This window comes from Pyxicephalus adspersus, chromosome 8 (assembly GCF_032062135.1).
Source record: "Pyxicephalus adspersus chromosome 8, UCB_Pads_2.0, whole genome shotgun sequence".
Taxonomy (NCBI): Eukaryota; Metazoa; Chordata; class Amphibia; order Anura; family Pyxicephalidae; genus Pyxicephalus; species Pyxicephalus adspersus.
The window spans coordinates 23,811,608-23,829,630 of NC_092865.1; the positions used below are offsets into that span (position 1 = coordinate 23,811,608).

At 35.8% G+C, this 18,023-nt stretch overlaps 1 protein-coding gene across 3 annotated transcripts in view; it reads right to left on the minus strand.

Annotated features, from left to right (window-relative positions):
• Positions 1–18,023, minus strand: part of CACNA1E (calcium voltage-gated channel subunit alpha1 E) — a 195,533-nt gene that overhangs the window by 35,217 nt on the left and 142,293 nt on the right. For all 3 annotated transcript variants that reach the window (XM_072419795.1, XM_072419796.1, XM_072419798.1), the window contains exons 14-25: positions 17,710–17,822; positions 17,240–17,371; positions 14,145–14,217; positions 13,605–13,722; positions 8,519–8,586; positions 7,944–8,041; positions 4,033–4,599; positions 2,876–3,138; positions 2,546–2,717; positions 2,148–2,277; positions 1,891–1,950; positions 469–575 (exon numbers count right to left, since the gene is read on the minus strand). In XM_072419795.1, the coding sequence (XP_072275896.1) occupies positions 469–575; positions 1,891–1,950; positions 2,148–2,277; positions 2,546–2,717; positions 2,876–3,138; positions 4,033–4,599; positions 7,944–8,041; positions 8,519–8,586; positions 13,605–13,722; positions 14,145–14,217; positions 17,240–17,371; positions 17,710–17,822 (1,901 nt within the window). The remainder of the gene's footprint in view (positions 1–468; positions 576–1,890; positions 1,951–2,147; positions 2,278–2,545; positions 2,718–2,875; positions 3,139–4,032; positions 4,600–7,943; positions 8,042–8,518; positions 8,587–13,604; positions 13,723–14,144; positions 14,218–17,239; positions 17,372–17,709; positions 17,823–18,023) is intronic.

The window sequence follows — 18,023 nt, forward strand, 5'->3', positions numbered from 1 at the left end:
TTTTCTTCAGAAACTCTTTAAAACTTTTGTAATTCAAATATGCGTTTAAATATTTGCATGAAGTTCAATTGAATATCAGTAGAAATAATGGATGATATGATCATCTATATGCCACTTGGCAGGGGAAGCATCATTAGTCACTCTAATGGTTTCAAAACATTCAACCAAAACTAGCTTTAACAAGGTGAATGTGTGTTTGTAGGATTACAGTCACGTAACAGAGACACAAAAACACTATGCCTGTGGTATGTTGACAAAACAAAAGTTCACAATGGCTTCTTCACAAGACAAGCACATATTTACCCCAGAACATTCCTGTGTTTATCCAAGATATAAGAAGGATGGAGGGGGGAAGAAAGCAAGAGAAGGCAGAAAATAAGAATAGATTTGGTATAAGGTGGGAAAAGCCAGGAAGACAACAAAGTCGCAGGAATTGAAAACATACACAAAAGGTCTGCTTGTACTTACGCCAAAGCAAAAGCTATTAAAGCGCCTACTACAACTACAAAATCCAAGATATTCCACAGGTCACGGAAGTATGAACCTTCATGTAAAATCAAACCCTGGTCAATCATCTGTGGAAAATATAAGGTTAAAGGATTATTGTAAATATACATGTAAAAAAAACACATAAACACTTTATGAGTTGTGGAAGATAAAAACAAGGAGCTATTTTTCCTATTCAGTGAACAGGTACTTGTGTTCTACAATACGACCTTCTGATATTTGTAATCCCTTGTAAAATAGTGTAGGAGCAGAAGGGTGTCTCCCATTCCACTGAAAAGATGATTGCAGAAAGCTCCCTTCACGATGTACTAGTTGATATAATACACAAGTAGTGAGAAATAAGATTTGAGATAACCTGATATCTGGTTTTCAAATAATTATGCACTATAAACCAATTCATCAGACTCTGTGTGGGTGACATATAAGGTAATGCCTAGGGAACGGGATTATATATACATAATTTGAAAATTGATTGTTAGAAATGTAAATAACATATTGTAAAATTGCCCCCTAATTTAATTTTTAACTTGTTTTTAAATTGTTAACTTGCGTTAACTTGACTGAGGTAGTTAAGATCTTCTTGCGGGCGAACACACCTCTCCTTCTCCACCCACCAATATCCAGAATAATGACAACTTGCATGTATGGTGGCAAATGGCCTAATGGCCGTTTATTAACAAAATCTTGTTCTTATAAAGTATTGTAAACAAAATCTTGTTCTTATAAAGTAATGTAAACAACTTCACATGTATGTTCCATATTACTACAAACATAATAACGTAACACCAGAACCACACGTTAACCTTCATAAACAATAAAAAGGTTGCAAGTACTCAAAGACATTCCACATTTTTTATCACCATAAACTTCAGCGCTGAAACCCATTGATATTGATGGTTCATAGCCACAACCTACAGACTCGGAAACAATATTAAACATTGTCCAACTACTCCCAAGCCCCATTTTACATACAATTACACCACCTAGGAGACCCCACACTGAAGATGGCTCTCCACCAACTCCAAGAACTAAACCACATGCCAAAACCAACCCTCTACGCCCAATCCCCTGAGCCAGATTAGATGGAAGGGAGGCTAGGAAATGTGTCCTATCTTCCCAACCTCTGAACCCCCACTTCCTGTTCTCCCCCACCTATATTTCCTTTCTTCTACCTCCATTTTCCTTTTCCACCAATCCAAACGCTGAACTTCCTCTGAGCTCTGCTCCTTTACCTGGTTAACCCTATCCTACCCATTTTGTTTTATCACCATGTCATGTTGGCCCTCCGGCTAGCTCCTCCTCTCGCTGGCTCTTGGGCCTTTTTTTAATGAAAACAACTTCAAAACAGAGGCAAGGCACTGTAAAAAATATGGCTAAACCTACCTTTATGATCATCTCAAAGGTAAAAACACCAGTAAAAACATAATCAAAGTAGCGAAGAACCTGTAAAAAACACAATACAAAATGTGATGATTTGGTCTGGTTTTGCAGTGAGTGGATATAGCATATACAAGTAATAATATAAATATAAAGTGTTCCCTGTAAATTGGAAGGAAAGCTAAAGACAAGAATGCAATTGCAAACATAATTCAAAATATGTAAGATGGTACATATTTGTAACTGGAAAATTTAGAACTCACTTTATTGTGGTCAGAGTTGGTCAACACTGGGTCCTCAGCTGCTAGGGCGATACTACTGGCAGCAATCACTAGAAGGATGCTCATCTCAAAGTATCTCAGATTCACAATGTAATGACATACTTTCCTTACCCTAAAAATAAAAAATGGCAAATAAGAAAACTGCTAGTTGATGACATTCTTTAACATTATATTTTGCTAAAGGGGGAAAAAGGGCTTAAGCTAAATATCTTCAAAACCCTCCATGCTCTAATGACTGGTCTAAATAGTTATAAAGGGCAATTAGGTCACTTGCAGGAAAACTTACGAGGTCCAGCTTTACTGACACAGAACTAGTATGCAGTTTGCTGGTGGTCGGAAACTGGTGACAGGACAATCATAGAAAGGTGGCAAAGACTTACGGATTGGTAGAACTGAAGATAAGCATTGAACTATATGGCACAATGGCTTTTGGGGACTCTAAAACTTTCTCTTTCCTTTTCATGGTCTGATTTTCTGCATCCTCAGCCTCCTCTTCATCCTTTTCTTGTTCCTGAGATACAAGACTGACCTCTCCATCTCTTCCTTCGGTCACTAGAAAGCAACCATAAATGTAAAGTTATGTAATTTGAGCTGTGACACCACTAAAAAATACACAACTGAATGGAAACACTTAGAAAGATTATTTGAAAGTAAACACAGAGAAGAAGCAGTAATAACAATGAAACACAGAGAGTGGCATGAGTCCTCACTCTGTACCACGGTGCAGTCGGAAGCCATTCCAGCATCAGGTAATGTGATCACTGTACTCTCTGTGATTCGCTCCGTGCTGCTGGAGACATCAGCCAAACTGCAGCTGGTCGGGTTAGGGCTTTCCTCTTGACTTCTCATTCTGCCAAGCAATGCTTGCTCACTGCAGTCCAGGTCTGGAGGACTGCCATTCTTCCTGTGGCTCAATTCTTGCAAAGCAGCAGTATTGGGCATGGTGCCTTCACATCCTACTTTCTTGTCATTCCTTTAAAACCAAAACAATAGTGTGAAAGACAAAGAGAGATAAAAATAGTAAGCTTACTCTTGGAAGTAAATGGGACTATGTAAGATGACTGTAGGAAGTGCAAAAGAGGAATCACTTGCAGAGGTAACAAGGATCTGTACTTTTGATTTTTTTTATTAAAAAATTGCTAAAATGCCTGGAGCTTGATATAATGAGCCTAATTTATTAAAGCTCTCAAAGGCTGGAGAGGATAGACTTTCATCAGTGAAGCTGGGTGATCCAGCAAACCTGTAATGGATCTGGTCCAGAATTTAAAACATTTTCTAGTAAATAGCAAATGACTGAAGAAATCCATTCCAGGTTTGTTTGATCACAGAGTTTCACTTATGAAATTTTATCCTCTCCAGCCTTGGAAAGCTTGAATAATTCAGGCCCAATTTCTACACAGAGCTTCACCAAATTCTTCAGTCTCTTTACAGTCAAATTTTCATCCAAACATACAGTAGCTATGGCCAATGGTTTGTGCACATATTACTATCACCACTTAATGAACCTTTTGGACATTCCATTCCACAATAATATTGAGTTCACCCCTCACTCATTCCTTTGCCATTATAACAGACTTTTTTACTTTGGAATCAGATCAGAAGGTCTAGGTTGAAGTCAATAGGCTATGCTGGTTTTTTGAGTTTCTTTCCCAAATTCATTAAACCACATCTAAATCTAAAAATATTTTTTTCATACTTATATCCACTTAAACAGAAAAAAGTGAGCTTGCAGTTGCATGTCCATAGGGTAGTCTGGTAATATTTCTACATATAGGCACATCATAGGTGAAGCCTGTATGTGAAGATATGGAGCAACTGACAATGTTGTCCCGTACATACATTTGTTAGCAACATAAGACTTATGTACCTATCTTCACAATATCTGAGGCAACTTGAAGGTGGTTCCTCCTCTGTTCCCCTAACTTCCTTGACTTCACCATTTATATTTTCCTCTTTGAGTGTTTTACCATCCTCAGTGGTCACTTTGTCAAGTCCCCCTTCTTGACTGGCTGAGGTGCTATTTGGATTGCTTGACGTCTCTTTCCCTTCAGTCCTGACTTTTCTGTGCCGGCTACGCCTTTGGCTTTGCCTCCTGCGTATAGACTCCTCAGGTGTTGTGCCATTAGGTTCTGAATTTTCAGCATTGCCGTGCCTAGATTTCTGCCGCCAGTGTTCCCTGAGATTTTGGTGAGTTGGGCTTCCTTCCCCCTCCTTGGGACCATCTGTTTCTGCCTTTTCTTCTGGCTGTCCTTCTACATTGTCAGCATTTAATTCTTCTGCTTGCTTTGTTTTGCGATATATACTAGAGTGAGGATTCAATGCTGTTAGTTCTTCATTCTGCAAGGCTTCCTTACTAGACATCTGTATATGTCTCCTTAGCTGACTTGTGCGTTGCTCCCAGATGGACATGGTGTGCCGTTTGCGGCGTTCCTTCCTAGACAAAAAAGACCAATGGGCACACAAATTCATTGTAATAGACTTTTAGTCAGATCTAATGTACAGCGAATATCAACAAATTTTACAATAAGCTGGTAATAAATATAAATAAATACTAGCCTAGCCAGCCAATTCCAAAATAGGATTTATTTATTAACTACACTAATAACTACTGCAAAGTTTGAATAGAAAAATAAATGCCAATCTCACTGCATGGTTTTATTTTCTAGCATTTTACTGGAGCATTTAACTAATCACCATCTGTCCTACATTGTAAGTAAAGAAAACTCATGTCACAGCCAAGAGTGACCACCTAATCATAAAAATAATTTAAACTAAGACTACCATATAAATAAATAATACAATAACCATAAAAAGTTTTTCCACATGTTTATAACCATTCTGTCTCTATAATACAAACTAAAGCTCCAGGTCTTCTGGAGCCCTTCCAGATGGAGCTAAATAAAATGATAGAATAGTGAATCATAGCAAAAGAGGTTAACAATAGGTAAATGTTCATTTCAGGAAAACAAATACTTTGCACAACTATGTAATTTTGGAGTCTGTTGACTTCAATGTTGCAATAAATACAAATCAAAAATGGTATGTGCACATAAACACACATGATTAGGTGAATGGAGACCTCAAAGTTATTTCCTTAAGTTGTAAAAAGGTCAACATTTACCAGATTTCTATGATGCAAAGAGGTCTAATGGCTCCATGTGACCTGGGTATATTTTTACAGTTTTACATTTATTGCAGTATGCCTACATTTTCCCTTACCAACACTTTCCATGTTGACCAAAACTTTCAGCTATATGATAATAGGGCAAAAAAGGGTAAAATAAAACTGTCCACGGGTAATGTACTTACACAACCTGTCAGCATTAAAATCTAAAAGCTATAGGACCAGGCACAAATTTGCGTGACTTTTAAAAAATAAACCTAAAACCTCCCTTCTATACATCTTGGAATCGTTTTATTGCTGGGCTCAACATTTTCTTTCTTTGTTCCCTGGGGAGTATTGTCCCTTGTTATCACATGTAACAAATAGCAAGCATGCTGTCAGTTAAAAGTGCTGGTAATTATGCAAAAAAAATATTGTTTGCAGAAAACATCTATCAATTAAAACTGAACTCTAGGCAACAACTAAATAGGCAAATACTTATATGGGAGACGTTTTATCTGTTATAGGATGTGTTCTTTTGCCATTTTTGTTACTTTTGCCATTTTTTTTGTATTTCTTGTTATTGAGATCAGAAAACAGGGGAGGTGTCCTGATCTTTCTTTGATGTAGTTTTATATTTACTTACAGGTTAGGTTGCCTCCCATCCCAGAACAGTGAAGGTGAAAGAAGCATGTTGACAAATTAATCTCTCTCCCAATATTTTCTTTTAACAAGTCATCCCTATCAACATGTTTTGTCTTTCTGTCCTCTCCTCTCCTCTTATACCTGGATGATTCTAGTTGAAACGGTGAGCTCATAGAGTGTACAGTGCTATACAGCTGTTTTCCCTGGGTTCCAATGGAATTTACACCTCTTCGAGTGTGTACAAAATACTCCATTATCCAATACCTTTAAAATATTACTGTAACCAAATCCAGTAACACTGGCACACACGATGTGTGAATAGTACTTAATTCCTGTAGGTTAGGAATTATTGGTGGAAGAGGTATTGATCATTAAGTTTATCAGTTCTTACAGAACAAGAACTAATAAAGTAAACTCCATAGACAGATCTATGAATGAAGCATTTCAGTGTATACTATAACAAGAACAATCTCTGAATTGCTGGTGATTTAGTACTTTGCAATTAATGAAACTATACATTATGTTATCTTCTTAATGTCTAGGTAATGCCTGCTGTCAAAGTGGTAATTACTAATGTTACTGATACGGCTCTGTGTCATTATATGACTAATGCAAAGCAAAATACTTTTAAACCCCCATTGCTCTACATATGTGGGGAAACCAGTAAAACTCTCTATTTTCCGCAACACAGTAAACAGATTAATGGGGAATTTCTATTTTTCAGTGTCTAATTAGATTTTGCATATGGTACGGCAGAATGACCCCACCACATCCTCCTCATGGCTGATACATTTTTTTTTTTTTTGTATGAAATACAGTTTTTCTCTCCTGAACCGGACCTGCTAAGTAATTACTGAAAGCTCATACTGAAATTTGCATGAGGTTATATTGAGACCAGACATCATGAATTCAGATGTCCTGAGCTGAATACAAATTTCAGAGTTATTTTTGGCAGTTCAGGTTTCTATAAGGCTTCTGGCAGAAAGGGAGCAAAGACTGCTCCAAAATTTGCTAATGCCTCATTTTTGATTCTGCTGTCTGCCTAGTGTCACGGGGTCCTACTTTTCTATCTTAATATTCCTCATAGCGTTTCTAAAAAAGTATTTTTTGGTGAGGTGGGGGATTAAGATTTTTCTAGTAAACAGGAGCTTCAGAATTTTTAATGTAATTATAGTGTATTAGGAGTTTTGACATCAACTATACTTATTGACTGAGCATGTGTGTATTTGTTGCCCCATCAATTAAAAAAACAGCAGATATTCACCTGCTCCTATAAGGATGAGTGCTATGTTATCATCTAAACAGGAAAGGGAGCCAGGAGGTTACTAAACCCTTCAACACAATTTTGCATTATTTACTGCTCCCTACATACTTTTTGCAGTCTGATTTGGATTCCCAGTTATAACTGTGACTGATTCCCAGTCAGTCACAACTGATTTCAGACATTCACTAGTCTCTGGTAATCACATTTTGGGGTTATTTTCTGTAATCACTTTGAAACAAGGCTCAGTAGAATTCTCGCCTAATAAATAATTGTAAACATATATTTCAGTAAGCTTATATCACAAAAGTAGGCAAGGATACAGAGATACATAAAAATTAAGCTTTATGTAACATTTAAATAGATGAGTAAACTTAAGATGATGATAAGATGATTTAGATAGGATTAAAAACAAATAGTAACATTTTTGTTTAAAACAAATATTATTAGTATAAAGGAAACCAGTGGAATTTGTAAGTCATTATTGCTGACCCCTCCAGCTAAAAATGGTAATGGCCTGGCTGTTGTGTTGCTCAAGTACGTTAGTGACCCAGACTGTGCTTGCAGATCAGGAGTTGTGACCGCTGGAAATGAACAAGGTCAGCAAGAATGATCTAATTACAATTGCTTTATTATGGAAGACAGAAATAGGTATTTTACTGCTCTCAGAATGCACGTGTTTATAACAATTAATTAAAATGTAGCACAGTATCATTATTTACACTGAAACAAAACATAGAAAACAACAGTCATTTTATAGCTGACTCACTCAACAGATGATGCATTAGGTGCAGACATAGGGCTGACCTCCTTGGCTTTTTGAAGGGCATGCTTCTGGTTAAATGCTTCCTCTTCTTCCTGTTCATCCTAGAGATAACCAAATCACAAACCATCAGCTGCTCTCATTGCAAACTTGTCATCTGCTTTTGCATAGTAAGTTGACCTCCTCCCTTTAGGATCATGGGATCCAGTATTTTTAAGTCCAGTTTACAAATCACTCTTAAAAATGCAGCAGACTGCTAAAAATTACTGGTACATTGGGGTAGGGGATGAGCAGGCATGTTTCTGCTGACCACACCTAAAAACATTTAAAGCTTATGTGACTTCTCAAAGCCCAAAGTTCTGTAAAATGGGGGGATAAAACAAAGCAAACGAAAATACCAACATATTTAGAATATTTGCTGCTTGAATGATTGAAAGAAATTTATAAAAAGGTAATTTATACAATTTAATTAGACCAAGAGAAAGGTCCTAATAATATAAAGAACTACACTTGTTTTCCTTTATTATTAACAAAGTAGCATACCTTTAAATAGGAAAAAAATGAATTTAGCACTTTCTTACCTTAGTTAGCTCCTGTGCATTAGCCAGATTGTCCACGGCAATGGCAAGAAATACATTTAGGAGGGTGTCTATCCGGATGAAGGTTAAGGAATATTTAAAATAATCCGAAAAATTATGAAACACATGATTTATGGAGGACATATAGATTGCTGTTTTCAAGTATATACAACATGTTTCACCTTTAAATTTCTAAACTTGTCCTCATTTTCTAAGGATTATACTTACTTACTAAGGTTATAAATTGATTGGTCTTTGAAATTGGGTAAATGTTTTTTAAAGTTGAACAAACCTGTTGTTCGAGCCAAACCTCACTGAAGTTGGGTGTATTCAAAGATGGCCTAAGTACATTTACTCAGGAGGTAAAATATATGGATTCTTTAAGTAGAAGATTCCTCACCAGAATGGTGTTGGGCTCAAATATCAGGTTCACTAAACTTTAAAGAATGTTCACCCATCACCACAGAACATTCAACCAACTTCTTAGAAGGCTCAATAACCCCCAAATAACATTTGTTAAACTTGAAAGAATGTTTACCTAACTTCAAAGAGCAATGTTCACATTCAACTCAAGAACATTTGATCAGTGTTATTTACAAACTTACACTGGGTATATAAAATTGATAGCTTTTGGCCCCATGCACACATTCTGCTTAAAATTCATTGAGCAAACATTCAAAAAAGTTTGGTTTGCTAATATATTCCCAAATTGGTTGTTATTAAAAATATTTTGTTGAGGAGGGTGGAAAGCAGGAGACAAGAGAAGGAAACAAGAGAAGGGAAAATTAAATTAAATTTCAAATTTAATGAACACCTGTGTTTCCAACCAAAAAAAAAACATACATTTTTCTTGTTTCTGCCCTATCCATAAAAGTCTATTGGTTTTTATTGTACATTTGCTGCTGAATCTCAAAACCTTGGCACCTTGTTAAGTACAAATAAATGAAGGATGAGACTGGTTTCTTTAGGTTTGGTGAAGGGGAGTGAATAACTGTATTTCTGTGTTACACAAAACAGTACGGTTATCCTTCAGGGGTATTTCAGTTCAAGACAACCTTCCTAGTAATCTATGGAGTCATGTAGACAACATACATACTGCTGCTTTGGTTTCCATTGCTCATTGGATGCAAGAAGTATCAGTCCAAGGAAGTGTGCATGTATGACAAAAAAAGAAATATGTAGGGCAAATGTAGCATATAGAGCACACAAGAAAGGGTATCATGGTATAAATATGTTGCAACACCAGATTGTGCCAGCAGGTGTTACTGCAGGCAAAAGTTATAGCTTCTTAGGAATGTCTGAGGTCAATATGGTAAAGCATAATGTATGCAGTATTTTCACTGCTCTGTGCTTTATGGTAATTTTGATGATTAAAAATCACAGAAATTTAATGTATTCAAAGTTTTATTACAGATCAGCAAAATTTACTGCATAGATATAACTTTACTGATTTTCGTGGTTTTCTTTTTTTATATAAACATTAGCAGGTCATAAGCGAAATATATTGGAAAGCCATTAAGTCAATGGTGACAGCCGACATGTTTCCTTTGTGAAAATTCCATTTAAAATCTGCATTTTAGATTCTTTGAGAAAATGAGCTATTTTAGTTGGAGATAATAGAATATTCAAGAACCAGAGTTGTGTAGTGCCAAAAATTTTTTAAGCGTTAGCAGATGTCTATTTTCTCAAAAAAGGTGGTGCATGGCTAGAGGTCAAGTTGCTTATACAACATGCCTCCTGCGGCAACTGACAGCTATATCTCTAATCTGTTAAGAAGTAAATACTGGACTTGATAAATCTGTAGTAGCGGCCCCTAAACAGTTTTACCCATCAACAAGCGTTGGCATACGTGCCTTATTAACTGTGTTGATTTCTGTCCTCTCTTCACCCTAATTATTGCACCATATTGGAATGTCTGCTCTCCTCTTCCCACAACTGGACTTTAGCAAACTTTTTTTTCAAATATATAATATTTAATTAAAACAATATTTAATTCTTAAAATGCGGTTAGTGGGGTTTACCTACTAAGAACAAAGGGATGTTTACATTGCTCAGTGAATAAGGTAAGCCCTTCTTAACCTTATGATGGAATTCAAACGGTTTAGGTCTCTCTGTCCATGTATAGCTCAGTTTAGAATCTCAGCATGATTCTATGCTAAGACAAAGAAACTCTTTTGCACATGGTAGCTACATCATCCTGACCTGGCCAGTGAGTATTGCCAACTACTCCACAACCAGGGAAAGCCTAGACGGAAATGGAAACACCTATCGAAGAAAAGGGAAATACTGATATCAAAGAGCTGGAGGGGTTGAGACCATTGCAGACTAAACCTTGTTTCCGGCTTTAATAACCTATTGTGGTGTAAACTGTTTCCTATCTGAATTGGTTGCCATTGAAGTTGGAGTTAAAATTCTACCCTTTTTGCGGCCCTATTTCCCCCAAATTTTGTGAATTCCTAATGCTAGGTAAAAAGTGAATGGCACATGTGCCATCCAAAGGGTTGCATGTTCACTGCTGCACAAGTTGCTTTGCTGCTTTTATATAGAATAAACCTTCAAAATTACATTTCAAGAGAAGACATTCAATTTACATAAATTTTGGAGGGTGAAGCTGCAATATTCCATTGTCCAAAGTTAACGTTTCAGAGTTTATAGACACACAAATATAGTCAGGGGATCAGGCTGATTTTGGGTGTATTAGGTGACAATTTCAAGTTCATGGCAGCAGCTGATGCCAGTCAATATACCTGGCTTGAAAAAAAATACACTTGTTTTCTAGGATATGAAAAATGTCACTGGGAAGAGTTATCAACTCCACTCACTACTTTTGCTAAATATGTCAAGGGACACACTTCTGGCTATTTAAATAATATTCGCACAGCCCACTATCCTCATATTTCTAAGGCCATCTAATATTAATTGTACATCAGACAAAATGGAAAAAAAAGTGACGAAAAAGGGGGTTGCAGTCACTAAATATGCAAATAACTAATAAACATGTAAATTTGTAGCATGTTATAATTAAATTGTATCTTATAATAAACTAAACCAATACATTCCCAGCTTATATTATGTAAAATAATATACAGTGCATTGTCAAACATTTCACATCCCACTTTAGTACAAGAGTAATTATGAGATTTTATCATAATTTTTGCAGTTTTTCTTCTTTCTGTATTTTTTTTCACGCAATTATCTGATAGCACATTTTTGAAAAGCGTGGAAATTGTGCTTTTAAATTATTTATTTTTAGTGATAATTAATGAGAACGAATTAATGCAAAATTAATAGTTTATGCATCATTGTTGTTAACCAAATAAACAAAAAAATATGTGGTTGATTATATTATCAAAACATATGGAATATATCAACCAATAAATAGTTATCTGAACATTGTCCAGGGTTGTAATACAGGAAATGACTTAAAGCTAACCTTACACTGCAATGGTAGGTCTGTGTGCAATGCCTTAGCACTTCCCTTTCCCTTTAGGAATCACCTACTATTATTAAGTATGTAACCTGCCTAAGATAGAAAATGTAGAATTCTTAAATTACCCCCATTTTTCAGATCACTGGGAAGGATGTCACCATAAGTACAGAAAGAGTATTTGGAGGAAAGCATAGAAAGAAAACAACCCATGACATTGGAGTCTTCTTGCAGGATTTCCCATTCTCCATGTTCCTAAAAATCTTCCCAGAAAGTGAGGATATCCTCACCTAGATGTCCTGGAAAATGATAAGGGTAAGGTAAGCATAAGTCTTTCTTTTTTTCTTTGATGTACATTTAACTCCCAGAAATAATATGTAATTTAATAATGCAGAATGAAGCAGACGGCAAAGCAGAACCTTGAATTTTAGTGAAATGTCTGCTTTAATGGAAAGTTGTTAACAAGCTGCTTTGAGCTCTGGAAGCACTTATTCGCCTTGTTGGTATTTTGTTGCAATTACATTTTATGAATTTCCTGCATAAAAAGCAATAAAACACTTTACAGTGTATGCATGTAGCATCTATTTATAGGATTAGTCAAGGTGAAAGAGTTTGTCAGGACCCAGGTGGTTGTATCATGATCGTGTGATCATAAACTGAAAAAAACTTTGCACAGGATCTTGCAAAAAGATAGACATAGATGTTTTGTCACCTAGCATAGAGAAAGGAGATTCTACTGCACTTGCTTAGATTGTATGCCATAACACATCCAACCTTATATTGCCCACTCTTAAATGGCCCCTTACTGGAGCATTTTATTTAGCCTGCAGGGAACTGTCCCTACCGAGAAAGGGCAAGTTGATTGTGTTTACATCCCAGGCCAAATTTCTCTACATCCCCTTCTTTCTTACCTTGTATTGCTCATTAATGGCCTACTATTTACCTCTAAATGGTTTATTTATTACAAATAATGAGTAAGAGGACCATGTTTCCAGACCACTAATTTTAAAAAAAATCGTATACGATTATATGCACATTTAATGCATTGTATGTATGCATTTACCAGAAATGTCTACCTTGTATAGACATCCAAAAGCCATAGGAGTGCTGCAAGGCAGAAACATCTTCGATGTGATGTCAGGATTCACAGTAGACGAAAAGATGTCACTCAAGTGACCTCTGCCTTGTTTCCCCTGAAAGCTTTATACATTATTATGTAGAAAGATGAGAAAGGTGGGGGCATAGTAACTGGGACACCATAGAGATTATTTACACATACTCAAAGGAAGAGAGTTTTATGGCATGCAAAGAGGGATCCCAAAGAATTGACTATTACATTTTTCCGGCAAATTCAGTGGCAGGTAACTAAAATAAATGGATACAAGTGTGCAATATATCATGTTATTGGCTAACCCCTAAATTAATTCTCTAGTACGGGTTTAGAAAAGATTGCAGTGTTACAGAACTTAGTAATAGTTAATCTTGAAGAAACATTGCCACAATGGTAAGATCTGAAATACTACAGACAAATCTAGCGTGTTTTGCACATTACTGCAATGATAAACTACTGCTGCTGTTTGGTAATACTCATAATGGTTGCTAGTGAGCAGATACCCTAAAAACTTTAGTTTATACATAATGTCACATCAATGGTCAGGATACAGTTGCCAAACAGAGTGAGAATGATGAAATAAATGGAAGACCACATCCCAGAACGAACTCCACCCTGTGAGCGGATTCCATTGTACATCACTTCATTCCAATCTTCTCCTGTTAGGATCTGAAAAGCAAATTATTAAAACAACTACAATATAGAACATAACAGGCTTTGTGCGAAAGTTCAGTAGAAGATGTACAATAATTAAAATGTCTTGTTTTTCCATATCAATCAAACAGCTTCAAACTGTCCATTCTATAGTCACTGTCTATAAGTTCTGCATGAATTATGAATGTTGCTCCCAGTACACTTTTCAAACATTAGCTCTTTAGTTTAGTACTATAAATGTTGTCATGAAAATCATTTAAAGTAACTGCCACGTGAAGATGGGCTTCTGGTTTCTGGAAGCAATGACACAAGTTTTTCTTCCAAACACTTCTAATTGCAGAGCAGTTTTTCACTCCAATCCTTTGCAAACATGGGATCCTACTTAAGAAATCTTAAAGTGTGTTCAAGTTTTATTTGGTTGCATTGAAAAGTCTTACCTGAAAAACTGTCATGATGGCAGCGGGAAAGGTATCGAAATTTGCAGAAGGTGTACCATCGTTAAAATTAAATCTGTAACATACAACAGAAGAACATTTTGAAAATCTTACTAGTTTTGTTTTTTGAAACACAGATTTTGGTAAGTAAGCAATCAGTTGTTCTGTGAAGAAAATTACATAGAGCCTAAGGTCTTAGGTTCAGATGTAAGTGGATGTATGATCACACGATGATCACACCTTTTAACAAACTATTAGCTAAGGAAAGACTATAGCACGTAAAACCAATCTACTTGCAATCCAAATATACATCATAGTTGTGTAAAATGTTCAAAGCTGCTTGCGCTTATTTATGGAAAGAAAGTTAACATACCTTACCTGAAGTTTTTGAGGCTGGCTTTTTTTTAAAATAAAATAGTGTGGTGTACAAGTAGTTTTAAATCATTGAACTAATTATGTTTTAATAGACCAGTTGAAAGCCAACCTACTTTCTCCCTGCTTAAGCAAGTGAGCATTTTTCTGATGACTTCAGAGATTTGTTTACTTGCTTGCATCATACCTGCCTTTCCCTACAAAAATGTAAAGGTCCTTAAGGCCTTTTCAGTCACAAAAACCTCTCAAATGAATCAAAGGTTTGCATGGAGATAGACATATTCACTGCACATTTAGTTCCAGGCTGCAGACATTTTTGGTATGTTACAGCATCAAAAAGTATAAAAAACCTGCATTCAACATTCTAAACTATCATTGGACTCTCAAAATACTACGTCATAAATGCTCTCTTACTACATTTGCGTAAGGTGTCTATTGTTGGCGATATCTCTGAAATGTAATAAATGATTCACTGAACTCCATTAATGGCAGATTCATGGTGGTCAAACATTTCTTGCTACTTTTTTTTTATAATTTGCAGTCTGCAAACAACTTCTTTACTAAAGTAAATCCTTATACAACGTTACATAAAGCAATTCACAGGGAATGGCGAACATAGATAAGAACAAAAACTTTCTTCAATTCCCTTCTAGTTGATTAGAAAATTTTTACCTTCTGATCCCAAGTAATAGCTGATCTTTACCTTCATACCATTAAAGAAATTAAAAAGAATGCTGCTGCTGACCTCCTTTAAAGTAACTTGTTGCTGGAATTTAAAACAGGAGCATGTAAAACAAGATGATTAATACTTACCTCGGCAGCAGGTTGCAAATAAAATCCTAGCAGATTTTGCAGATCTAATACTGCTGCTAGAATCTGACACTTTTAGGTGCGTCAGATATATGGAATGCACCCACTCGCCAATATTGCTCACATCTTTAAATTACAGGCTTGAAGTATTGAAGGCAATGATCCAAAAATACTGCTAAGGATCTAGCTTTAGCAGAAAGTTACCAGTAGCAGGATTCATGTTATCTCCATATGCATAAAACATCCAGTAAGTTCTAGGATTTATAATGAACAGGTGACATTTCTCTGAAAGCTGGTTTGGCCAATGTTTATGTAGCTGTATTACAGATATCAAATCAAAATGCCTTTTTCTATGTACCCTAAGGCGTACTGATTTGCTTTTATCCCTTTATGTGTAATCAAACTTGCATCAATCAATGACTTTATCAGAATAGAAAAAAAAATACCCTTTTCTTTTCAAACTGATAAACTGAAAATGCTTTACTGGAATTGTCATTTATTCTTTACGTTAAAAAAGCAAGCTAATGTATCCAACCCAGCCTAAGCGCTTGGTGTGATTTTCTAACTCTCCCGCTATGTACAATTAAGTTTATTGTTGTTCTGTTAACATGTTTTTTTCCCAAGTGTAAAAAATGTTACTACTTCAGTTTCTATAGATTAAGGCACTTTATCATCCTGTTTAGAGGAGGTAAGAAGTGTTTACTATACTTTAACACCTTCTACAAAGGATGTAATCAATATTATAGACATTTCAGAAAATTGGAGCTCCTGTCAATCACCGGGATATGAGGAATGAGATAAGGTTCCTGGTGTATAGTTGATCTTGCTGGTGTGATAGATACATAACAGTGATAAAATGGTAACTCTTTTACTGCACTAGGTAGTGTTTACTATTTATATTCCATTAAAAAAAATGCATTTGAGAGTATATTTGTTATACAATATTTTATCATTTTTCATACCAGCTCTAGCTTTCTGCCTTAGCTGAAAAGAAACATGCACATGATAGGCTAAGCATGTGTGTAGGCAAAAAATGTTGAGACACAGGGTTGTTCTGCCTAGTTTAGAGTCTATTGGAAAGTATCTTAAAATGCTACATTCAGTTGTTTGCACAGCATTCAGCAAAACAGACAAGTTCAAATCTGAGTGCAGCCACATGAAGGTATCCCACAGACAGCATTTTAATCAGTTTTCAGCTTAAGTCATTGGACAACGTTAAGACTTGGTATTCAAGTGTTATGTAAACTGCCACTGCTGAGCTCATTCTAATGAATGCTGATTGCCTGGGTGTAGAGCAAATTTTTTGGATTCAGTAGTCACCTTCATACACCTGAAACAAACATGCAGCCAATCATGTAGGAAGTTCTGCTGAACACCTGGGCTGCAAACTCATTTTTCATCAATCATCCAGATGATAAAGGCAGAGGATCAAAACACCAACCAGGAAAGCAATATTTAGTGGGCAAAAATGGCAGATCTGCTTCAAAACACTTTATTCAATAGGTTGTTAAGGGTTGACATAAAAACCTAAGATGCCTGCTTCATCTGATGATGATGGATTGGCTGCATATATATGTAAAACCATTGTTGCTCAAGATAAGAATTTGTCTTGCGCGACAATGATTTGAGGTTTGTACACAGATAGTGAACCTTCGCCCTTTCCCTGTAAAGTGCACACACTTATAAAATGGTATTAAATATTAATGATCCTAAAATTTTACATTGTGATATAAAAATGTTTGGAAAATGTATTCTCTGGCTAAGAATACACAACTAACTAGTGCACAAAAAGCAAACATGTTGTTTCAATTTCAAAAAGTATGATTACAAATGCTATCTGTGCAGAAGTATAAAGAATAGGAGGAGCTATCAATTATATTATACAATATACAAAACCTAAACATGTAAATATGTACCTGCCGCCATAGAGCTGCATTCCTAGTAGAGCAAACACAACAATAAAGAGAAAAAGAAGGAAGAGCAGACTGATAATTGACTTCATGGAATTCATCAAGGATACCACTAGGTTCCTCAGGGAGGCCCAGTATCTGAAAAACATTTATAAAATGAGCTTGTTACATAAATGTGGATTGCATTGATTAATTATGACACTATAGGCCTGATTTGTTAAAGCTATCCAAGACTGGAGAAAATAGACTATCATAGTTAAACCTGGGTAATCCAGCAAACTTGGAATAAATTTGATCCAAGAAGAAAAACATAATAATAGCTAATGATTTTTAAGAAATCCATTCTGGGTTTGCTGGATCACCTGGGCTCTCCTAGTCTTGGAGAGCTTTAATAAGTCAGGCTCAGTGTATATTGGGTATAAATAGATGTGACATACCATACATGTTATATACAGGATAATATTATTTGTTCTTACTTTGTTATTTTAAAGATTCGTAGAAGGCGCAATGCTCTAAGAACGCTTATTCCAAAAGATGTCCCTGGTCTAAATATAGCCCATACAACTTCAAATATACTTCCAATTGTCACCTGAATAAGAGAAATTTGTTTGTCACGATTCGGAAAAATAAACAGTAAAAACTCTAAACAGTGGAAAGAATTTCTGTTTTTGCATATGAGCAAAAAATATAAGGAGTTCAAGTTCACAATTATCTGCATGCAATCTAATAAACGTCAGTCCAACTAAACTGATATTTTAATATTTGTTCATTGCTGGATAGTTGAACTATC